Source organism: Argentina anserina, chromosome 2 (genome assembly GCF_933775445.1).
Source record: "Argentina anserina chromosome 2, drPotAnse1.1, whole genome shotgun sequence".
In the NCBI taxonomy this organism is placed as follows: Eukaryota; Viridiplantae; Streptophyta; class Magnoliopsida; order Rosales; family Rosaceae; genus Argentina; species Argentina anserina.
Genome location: NC_065873.1, coordinates 11,412,632 through 11,422,358, shown reverse-complemented (window position 1 = coordinate 11,422,358; position 9,727 = coordinate 11,412,632). Strand labels below are relative to the sequence as shown.

The window sequence follows — 9,727 nt, the reverse complement described above, 5'->3', positions numbered from 1 at the left end:
TATCTGTGTATGATGCCAAAAAGAGATTGTGTATGTTCTAATGATTGTATCTTGTATAGAAATGATTATGCAAATGCTAAAAAGTGTGACAAATGTGGTATGTTAAGATGGAAATTGAGAGAGGATAATACTAAGAGAGAAGAAATACATGCGAAGGTTTTATGGTACTTTCCACCAATCCCTAAGTTCAAACGGATGTATGCATTAAGTAAAACTGCTAAAAATCTCCCTTGGCATGACTGGGGCAGAAAAAAAGATGGGTTGCTGAGGCACCCAGCTGATTTCCCTACTTGGGGAGTATTAGACCAAAAATATCCTGATTTCAGTGAGAAGCCTAAGAACATTAGATTAGCGTTGTCTTCGGACGGATTTAACCCTCATATGTCTCTTTCTAGCAAGTATTCATGTTGGCCGGTTATATTGGTCACATATAACCTTCCTCCATGGCTTTGTATGAAGAGGATGTTTATGATGTTGACTTTGTTAAAATCTGGACCGAAGCAGCCCGGTAATGACAATGAGGTCTACTTGCAGCCTTTAGTATATGATTTGAAGAAGTTGTGGGATGGAGTTGACGGAGTATTCAATGCACATAGAGGGGAATACTTCAATATGAGAGCGATGCTTCTTTAGACTATCAATGAATTTCCCGCATATGGGAACTTGTCTAGTAGTGTTGTTAAAGGATACAATGCATGTCCAATATGCCTTGACCAAACCAAACCTCATAGGTTAAAGAAAGGTAAGAAGCATGCTTACATGAGGCATCACCGGTTCCTTCCTAGACATCATCCGTATAGGAGGCAAGTTGCTGCATTTGACAACATTGTAGAGGAAGACCTTAATCCTATACCATTGATCGGAGAAGAGGTGTTGGCTAGAGTACAAGGTCTAATTGTTGAGTTTGGGAAAGGCAAACCCCTTGTGAAGTGTGGTAAAGACCAACCTAGACCTTGCTGGAAAAAGAAGTCTGTTTTCTTTCAACTTGAGTACTAGATGTACGTTCTAGTCTGACACATTCTCGATGTCATGCATATTGAGAAGAACATTGATAAGGCAATTCTTGGTACATTACTGAACATTCAAGGGAAGACAAAAGATGGCCTTGCAGCGTGTTTAGATATGAAAGACATGAAGATTAGGCCTGGTTTGCACCCCCAAGCTGATGGGAAAAAGAATAAATTACCTTTCGCCAGTTGAAACTTGATGTTGAAGAAAAAAAAAGTGTTTTGCGGTTCTTTCTTCGAAATGAAAGTTCCAACTGGATTTTCTTCAAATGTGAGGAATCTTGTGTCTATAGAGGAGCTGAAACTTTCTGGACTCAAGTCACATGATTGTCACACTATCTTGCATATTCTTCTTTTCGTTTCTTTATACTATGTTCTTGAGAAACCAGTAAGATATGCCATTATTCGCTTCTGCCTTTTCTTCTTTAAGGCAATTTGTGCTAAGGTGATCGACATTGGGAAGCTAGAGAAAATGCAACAAGATTTAGTGGTGACTGTTTGCTTACTAGACAAGTACTTCCCGCCTTCCTTTTTCGACATTATGATCCACTTAACTGTGCATCTTGTGAGATAAGTTTAGTTGTGAGGTCCTGTATTTCAGTGGATGTACCCCTTCGAGAGGTACATGAAAGTGTTTAAAGGGTGGGTCACAAATCGAAGACATCCGGAGAGATGCATAGTTGTGTTATATTGTCGAAGAGGCAGTTGAGTTGTTTGTTGAGCGCATGCTTAGTGATGTTTCTATTGCCGGAATTCCTGAAAGTTCTAAACCAGAAGTTCGTAATGCCTCCAATCCCTTGTCAGCTCGTACAATGATATATGTATATAGCAAGGAGATGCATCGAGCACATCTATGTATACTGCAAAATACTGAGGAGGTGCAGCCTTATCTCATGTAAGTTTTCGAGTTTTAATTATCCAAAGTTCATAACTAAGTCCATTTGCTCATTGTTCTTCTATTTAAATTGTTGAACTTTGTGTTTCTGATGTTCAGTGAACATATGGAATTGTTGAAGCGGAAAAATCAAAGGTTTGCGAAAAATGAGAAGTGGCTAAAGAATAAGCAAAACGAGAACTTTGCTACCTGGTTGAAGGAGAGGGTACGTACGTCCTTAATGATCAGTATATATAGTTGTACTTAAAACGGGGGATATGTGTTATTGACTAATTTGTTCCACTCAATTTGTAGGTTTCAAATGCTCTGCAAGTGGAAGACAATAATGTTTCAGAAACAATTAGGTGGATGGCGGCAGACCCAAATAACGTAGTACCGACCTTTAGTGGATATCGGGTCAATGGTGTTGAGTTCTACACTAAGAACCGGGACAATATGCGCTGAGTGAAAAACAATAGAGTTCTTTTGGTTGCTGATATAATGCTGGTTTCGAGTGTGAAGGACAAAAATCATGTCAATGCAGTGGAGGACTTCTATGGTGTTATTTAACATATATGGGAGGTGGCCTACTACAAGTTTAGGGTTCCGTTGTATAAATGTGATTGGGTTGAGAATGCTAGGGGCATCAAGGTGGATGAACTAGGGTTCACATTGGTAAATCTAAACAAGAAAGGGCATCTTAATGATGCTTTTGTCTTAGCTACTCATGTTAAGCAAATATTTTACATTGAAGATCCTATCGATACTCAGTGGTCAGTGGTAGTAAGGCTACCTGATAGAAACTACCATGGGGCTGAATCAGATGAGGAGTTAGTTGACATCGAAGTGGAAAAATAGCCTTTTCAGGCAACAATGCCATCAGTCGAGTCTTTTGACGATTTAGTCGGTGATGAGTATTGCAATTATATTCGTCCTAGTGGTGAAGCAATATGGGTGGAACAAGTGCACAATGAAGATCCACCTAATACAGCTGAGGAATAAATAACGTTTAGCGTTAGGGATTTATGGTTGTTGCAACCATTTTGAATGTCTTCATCACATTTGATATGCAAAACAGTGGATTATGTCCTAGGCTAGTGTAATTTTGATTGTGTTAGTCGCATTTTGTGTTAAGTTAATTAATTATTTTGCTGGGATCATGTTGCTTAATTTCGATTGATGCTCATCTGCTAGTTTATATTTTTTGGTTTATTTATACATATATACCTTGCATTAATGCTCATATGTGTGGTAATTAACAGGTTTACCAATATGAAGCATCTATATAACATTGCTAACCAGTTGTGTTTGTTATTTCAGGTAATAGCAGTGCCATGGAAAGCCTCAATGCTAGGGCCTTTGCCTTGAAAATTAAGGCTGCTCAACAGGCACGTATGCGTAGTCAAAGCAACAAGTCCTCTACTGTACCCGAGACAGCTGCAGATTCTGTTGCAGATCGTGAAGTTATTCAGTCCAAAGCCAAGAAGAGGAAGGCTATCAGTCTAACAAGGAAGGTTCTCAGTCCGACAAAGACTGTTCCCAGTCCAGCAAAGAAAATTAAGGTTCTCAGTTCACCAACGAGAAGAAGTCCGCGTTTGATCACAGCGAAGCAAGTTGTTCAATCTAGGAAGGATAGGCCCGGCAATAGTAGTATGAGACCTCCTGAAGCCGGAAAGAGCAAGAAGTCTGGTGCATCAAAGAAATTGTCATATGCTGATTAATCCGAAAAGAGCAAGTCTGGAAAGAGAAAGTCTACAACTACCAAGTTTAGAAAGGGGACATATGAGAAAATAGGGTCTGACGATGAAGATTTTGATTTAAAATATGATGAAGGGACTGATTATAGCGTTGTTGATAAGGATGAGAACCTTACTGGAATTTCCTCACAGTGCCGCGAAACTTAAAATTTTGAGATTCTAACCGACGTGGGCCGGCTGGCATAGACAGGAGCTCCGGGAGGGGGAGAGTGCAGCTGGTATCATTTGCGTTGTATCCCGTGCCGCTGGTTGCCAGAATCTCCGAATCCGTATGGTGTGAACGTCCGCACTTAAAACGGATTATATATATATATATAACAAAAAAACAAGGCCTTATCACTCACATTGAAGGGCGATCGCTCCTTGGATTCAATAAGATTCCATGCACAATCACTGGATTAGGAAAGAAAAATAATCAATGAGCATCAAAGCTAAGAAAGAAATAGGAATACTTAATGGGGAAGGCAGGTTTTCTCAATTTTTTAAAATGTAGCTAAATGACATGGGCTTAAACGTCACTTGCTTGTATCATCATCAGTTCTGATAAGTGGTTCAAGGTAAAAGGGATTGCGCGTATGAGGCAATAAATCAATCAGATTCTGCCCTCAGAATTCATTTTTCTTGAACTTCTAGGCTGACATTACATGAATGACTCTTTCCTAACCTAAAATGCCTTTTATTTGCCTTAAACGTCAACTTCCCGGACGTGACCCTTGTCTTGTAAAATACGTCGTTTCAGTTAAACAAAAGAAACAGAACAAACACACTCTCAGTAGTGAAATTGACCAGAAGGGACTAACAAGCAAGAGACTCTCTCTCTCTCTCTCTCTCTCTCTCTCTCTCTCTCTCTCTCTCTCTCTCTCTCTCTCTCTCTCTCTGCGCTTCATCATCAGAACATGACTTGTGTTTGTTTGAATCTCCGACTTATCTACTCTTCCTCTGCGATCAGTCAAGGTTTCTCTTCTCCCACTCTCTGCTTTTTTTGCTTTTCTTCCGGGTTTTTACGCATCACTTTTTGCTTCGTTTCGCTTCCTGCTTCATTGAAATTTGGAATAACGTCGGTATCAAGTTCATGTCTTTTTTGTGCTTGAATCTTTGACAATCCGTATCAAGTTCATGTCTTTGTTGGTTGTTTTGATACCATGATGAGTGTGATTGCTGTTTTGCTTTGTTTTGATACCCATTCTTTGCAGTTTTTGCTCATATCTATCTGAATTTTTACTCTTTTCTATAATTGGACAAATGAAGTTTGTGGTCTTCAGTCTTTACGATTATAAATTGATCCTCTCAACTCTCAACTACAAGCTTGAGTATGATAGTACAAAATTCAGCCTTTTAAGTATTGTTAGTAACAACTATGATTTGGCAGCATAAACATAAATGCGGTGAAGAAATTCAATAGGGCCAGATGGGGAAGACAATAAATTTATATGGATTTCCTACGGGTGAAACTGCCGAAAAGATTAAGGCTTTTTTGGAGCAATACACAGGAGAAGGAAGTGTTTACGCTCTTAAATTACGGCCTGCCAAAAAGGGAGGAAGATTATATGCTATCATACAGTTTCAGTCCAGTAGTCAGGCTGAGAAAATAACCTCTTTGGCTAACATTAGGCTGTGGTATGGGAGATCCTATTTGAGCGCACGTCCGGTGGACCTTGATATTGTACCAAAGCCAAGAACTTATTTGCATAGCTTGCAAGATTTAGTATTGCATGTTGGCTGCCAGGTTGCAAATGATAAGTTGTCTGTTTTGTGGAGATCGGCCGAAGTTTCAGTTGACTTTGGGATTGGAATGCGGAAATTTCAATTTCGGCTGTTATATCATCAGAAGGTATATAGACTTCAGCTTTCATATGAGAACATCTGGCAAATTGAGCTGCATCGTCCACGTGGTCGTACTGCCAAGTACCTTGTGATTCAGGTTCGTCACCTTCTTAATTAATGCTGGAAGCTATTGTCTTCTAGTAATCTTCTTGGCATTCATATGTGGAGCATGCTTATAACTGCTCCTTCTATATCTTTTCTTACTGCATAGTGATGGTATGATACTTTCTTTATCGCATGCCTGACCTTCCTTATATGATCTTTTTTGTACAATTACCAGTTATATGGAGCTCCTCGCATCTACCAACAAGAAGAAGCATGTTCTTCTGGAAATGTGTTTGAAGACCCTACAATGAACTACTTTAGGGATGTCCCTGATGACCAATGGGTTCGGACTACTGATTTCACTCCGCGAAGCTATATTGGGCAGTCCTCTTCATTATGTTTAGAACTTCCTTCTGGTCGCCAACTTCCTGATTTTGAAGAAAATTTTGCCTTTTACAAGGAGAGCGATAGTCACTTTATCTTGGAGAATGGCTCAACTTTCTCCTGCAACCAAGACCTGGTTCCTATTGTTGGTCCTCCTACAGGGGTTGATTTGCCATATGATATATTGTTTAAAGTAAATTTGCTGGTTCAAATGGGTTGTCTATCAGGGCCGACACTTGATAATGGTTTTTATAGGCTGGTGGATCCACGAAGAATATCTCTATCCTGTATAGAGTGTGCCTTAGATAAATTATCTAATTTGAAAGAGTGCTGTTATCAACCTGCAACGTGGCTTTATGAGGAGCACCTGAAGTACATGACATCAAAGAAACCTCCAAAGCCTGCACTTATCTCCTTAAATCCAGGTTTGGTATATGTACGCAGGGTTCAAGTAACACCATCTAAAGTGTATTTTTCGGGTCCTGAGGTTAATGTCTCAAATCGCATTGTACGCCAGTATTCTAGTCATATCGATAACTTTCTTCGTGTTTCATTTGTTGATGAGGAGATGGAAAAGCTCTATTCAACAGATTTATCTCCCCGCACATCTACTAGGAAAACTCGCATCTACAACAGAGTTCTTTCAATCCTCAGAAACGGCATAGTAATTGGAAATAAGAAGTTTGAGTTTCTTGCATTCTCATCAAGTCAGTTGCGAGAGAACTCATTGTGGATGTTTGCTTCAACCGATAACATCAGTGCTGATAAGATAAGAGCAGGGATGGGGAATTTTCACAAGATAAAAAATGTGGCAAAGTATGCTGCCAGGTTGGGTCAATCTTTTGGCTCTTCTACTGAAACTCTAAGTGTTGGCAGGAATGAGATTGAAGTTATTCCTGATGTAACTGTTGATTGCGATGGAGACAAATATGTGTTCTCCGATGGGATTGGAAAAATATCAGCTGATTTTGCAAGGAAAGTAGCCTCTAAATGTGGCTATAAAGCGTTCACATCTGCATTTCAAATTCGATATGGTGGTTACAAAGGTGTTGTAGCTGTTGATCCAACCTCATCAATGAAATTATCACTGAGAAAGAGCATGTCCAAGTATGATTCTGAAAACACAAAGCTAGATGTTCTAGCATGTAGCAAGTATCAGCCTTGTTTTTTAAATCGCCAATTGATAACTCTTCTGTCTACACTTGAAGTTGAAGATAAAGTTTTCTTGAAAAAGCAAAGAGCAGCTGTACAACAACTTAATGCCATATTGACTGACCCATTAAAAGCAGAGGAGGCTCTTGATTTGATGTCTGCAGGTGAGACTACAAACATCCTCAAGGAACTGCTAATGTGTGGTTATAAACCTGATGTTGAACCATTCCTTTCAATGATGCTCCAAACGTTTCGAGCATCAAAGTTGTTGGAATTGAGGACAAAAACAAGAATCTTTATCCCAGATGGAAGGGCAATGATGGGATGTCTAGATGAAACAAGAACTTTGGAATATGGGCAGGTGTTTGTGCAAATTTCTGAAAACAGACGAAGGCAGTTATTTGATGATTCATTCATGAATAGTTGGAGCTCATCAGACAACTGTTTCATTATTGAAAGAAAGGTGGTTGTTGCAAAGAACCCATGTTTACACCCTGGTGATGTGCGTGTTTTAAGGGCTGTGAATGTGCCGGAGTTACACCACATGGTGGACTGTGTGGTATTTCCACAAAAAGGACCAAGGTAAAATACAACTTTTTTTTAGTACCACAACACTGCAACCTGAGCTGATTAACATTGCCTGTCGTGAAATCTTCATTGATTTATGATAAATTTACAATTAGTTTGTAGTATGTTGATCTCTTACTTAATGTTATAAATTGGACACTTTGAGGCTGTGCTTTGATTTATATCAAAGTGGGGATTTTGAATTCAGGAATCAGCATTACATGCCTATTTGGTCTCTTTTTTGTTCTCACAAGATAAATCAGTATTTACCGTCGCATTCCATTGTTATGCAGCAGATCTCCATTTCCTTTCTAGGAGCAAATGATTTGATATGGTTTACATGCTGTATATTGTTTTAAAGGCTTTCAAATTTGCAGGGCACAGTTCTTCTGTAGGCTTCATCTGTTAGAACTTCTTGCAAAGTATTAATTAGTTGTGTAAACGTGACTAGTGATTGAAATCTTATTTATAATGCTAGGCCTCATCCAAATGAATGTTCTGGGAGTGATCTTGATGGAGATATATACTTTCTTTGCTGGGACCCCGAGTTGATTCCTCGAAATCAAATTCAACCTATGGATTATACCCCAGCACCAACCATAGAGATGGATCATGATGTCACGATTGAGGTATTACTTTGACTTATCATATGCTGTGTGAAACATTGAAATTTTTTCACCTATAAGGTGGATATTTTCTCCTTAATACTCGGTCTTCAAATTAATCATGAAATCCTTCAAAGCCATTCTTTTGACTTAAACTTCATGTGTCTGCTGATCTAATTGTACTCACGCAATTAAATGAGTCAATTATTTGTTTTTTTTTTGTGGTGCAGGAAGTAGAAGAGTACTTTGTGAATTACATAGTCAATGATAGTTTGGGGATAATTTCCAATGCCCACACTGTTTTTGCTGACAGAGAGCATCAAAAAGCAATGAGTCATCCGTGCATAGAGCTTGCGAAGCTGTTTTCAACTGCTGTAGACTTTCCAAAAACTGGAGTGCCAGCTGTGATACCACCAAATCTGTATGTGAAAGAGTATCCAGATTTCATGGAGAAGCCCGACAAAAGTATGTATGTTTCATACAATGTGATTGGACAGCTTTTTCGTGAGGTGAAGGACATTGCACCCCATGACAACTGTATTACATCCTTCACTCTTCAAGTAGCGAAAAAATCTTATGACCCTGACATGGAGGTTGATGGCTTTGAGGATTACCTTGAAGACGCTTTCTATTACAAAGGCAATTATGATTACAAATTGGGAAACCTGTTGGATTACTATGGGATCAAGACAGAGGCTGAGATATTGAGTGGGAATATTATGAGAATGTCAAAATCTTTCACCAAGAGGCGGGATGCAGATGCTATAAACATGGCTGTGAAGTCATTAAGGAAGGAAGCTAGGGCCTGGTTCAATGAAAAAGGAACTGAAACAGATTCCGGAGGTGATGATGTCTACGCAAAAGCTTCAGCTTGGTACCATGTCACATATCATCCCAACTATTTTGGTTTGTACAATGAAGGAATGAAACGTGACCATTTTATCAGTTTTCCGTGGTGTGTTCATGACAAGCTGGTTCACATAAAGAGGGACAAAGTCAAGCAAGCTATGTCATCTCTTGAGAGGCGGTTGAATGGCTTGTATGTGTTCTGATAAGTTGGGCAAAATTGAACCTTGTTGATGGTGCTGATGATCAAGACCTGAAGACAATTTTCTTGTATAATATCCACCTTGGGTTTGTGTTTTTTATTGGTTGATGGTGCTGATGATTAAGACTATTTCCTTGTATAATATCCAGATTTGGTTTGTCATTCACTTCTGGCATGATAAGTGGTCTAAAATGTGCGGAACCTCACAATTGTTAAGCTATATATTGAGTACTTTGTTGGTCTAAATTATTTCGGATCCAACAGGTGAATATCTATCAGATTATGGATTTGGATAATTACAGGCCTGAAGGTGCTACTGGATGTTACTACTAGGAGTTGGAGTCTTTCAATCAACTTGAGAAAAGGAGAGGCTTCTCTCACTCTTGTTTTCCTTGTAAAATACGTACACCCAGTCCTCTTCTCACAAAACGCAGCAGCTATCAGCCCCAATGAATAATTTAATT

At 39.1% G+C, this 9,727-nt stretch overlaps 1 protein-coding gene across 1 annotated transcript; it reads left to right on the top strand.

Moving 5' to 3' along the window:
* Positions 1-4,486: 4,486 nt before the first annotated feature.
* On the top strand, positions 4,487-9,458 carry LOC126785052 (RNA-dependent RNA polymerase 1-like). The gene is made up of 5 exons (XM_050510629.1): positions 4,487-4,592; positions 5,008-5,559; positions 5,743-7,625; positions 8,089-8,239; positions 8,446-9,458. The coding sequence occupies exons 2-5, from the start codon at positions 5,047-5,049 to the stop codon at positions 9,265-9,267; spliced, it is 3,369 nt and encodes a 1,122-aa protein (XP_050366586.1). The 5' UTR covers positions 4,487-4,592; positions 5,008-5,046; the 3' UTR covers positions 9,268-9,458.
* The last annotated feature ends 269 nt before the right edge of the window (positions 9,459-9,727 follow it).

Excerpts from the sequence above, each read along its gene's own strand:
- LOC126785052 (XM_050510629.1), top strand. The coding sequence starts at position 5,047 with ATGGGGAAGACAATAAATTTATATGGATTTCCTACGGGTGAAACTGCC. Across the intron at positions 7,626-8,088 it reads TTTCCACAAAAAGGACCAAG|GCCTCATCCAAATGAATGTT; the intron begins GTAAAATACAAC and ends TTATAATGCTAG. Across the intron at positions 8,240-8,445 it reads ATCATGATGTCACGATTGAG|GAAGTAGAAGAGTACTTTGT; the intron begins GTATTACTTTGA and ends TTTGTGGTGCAG.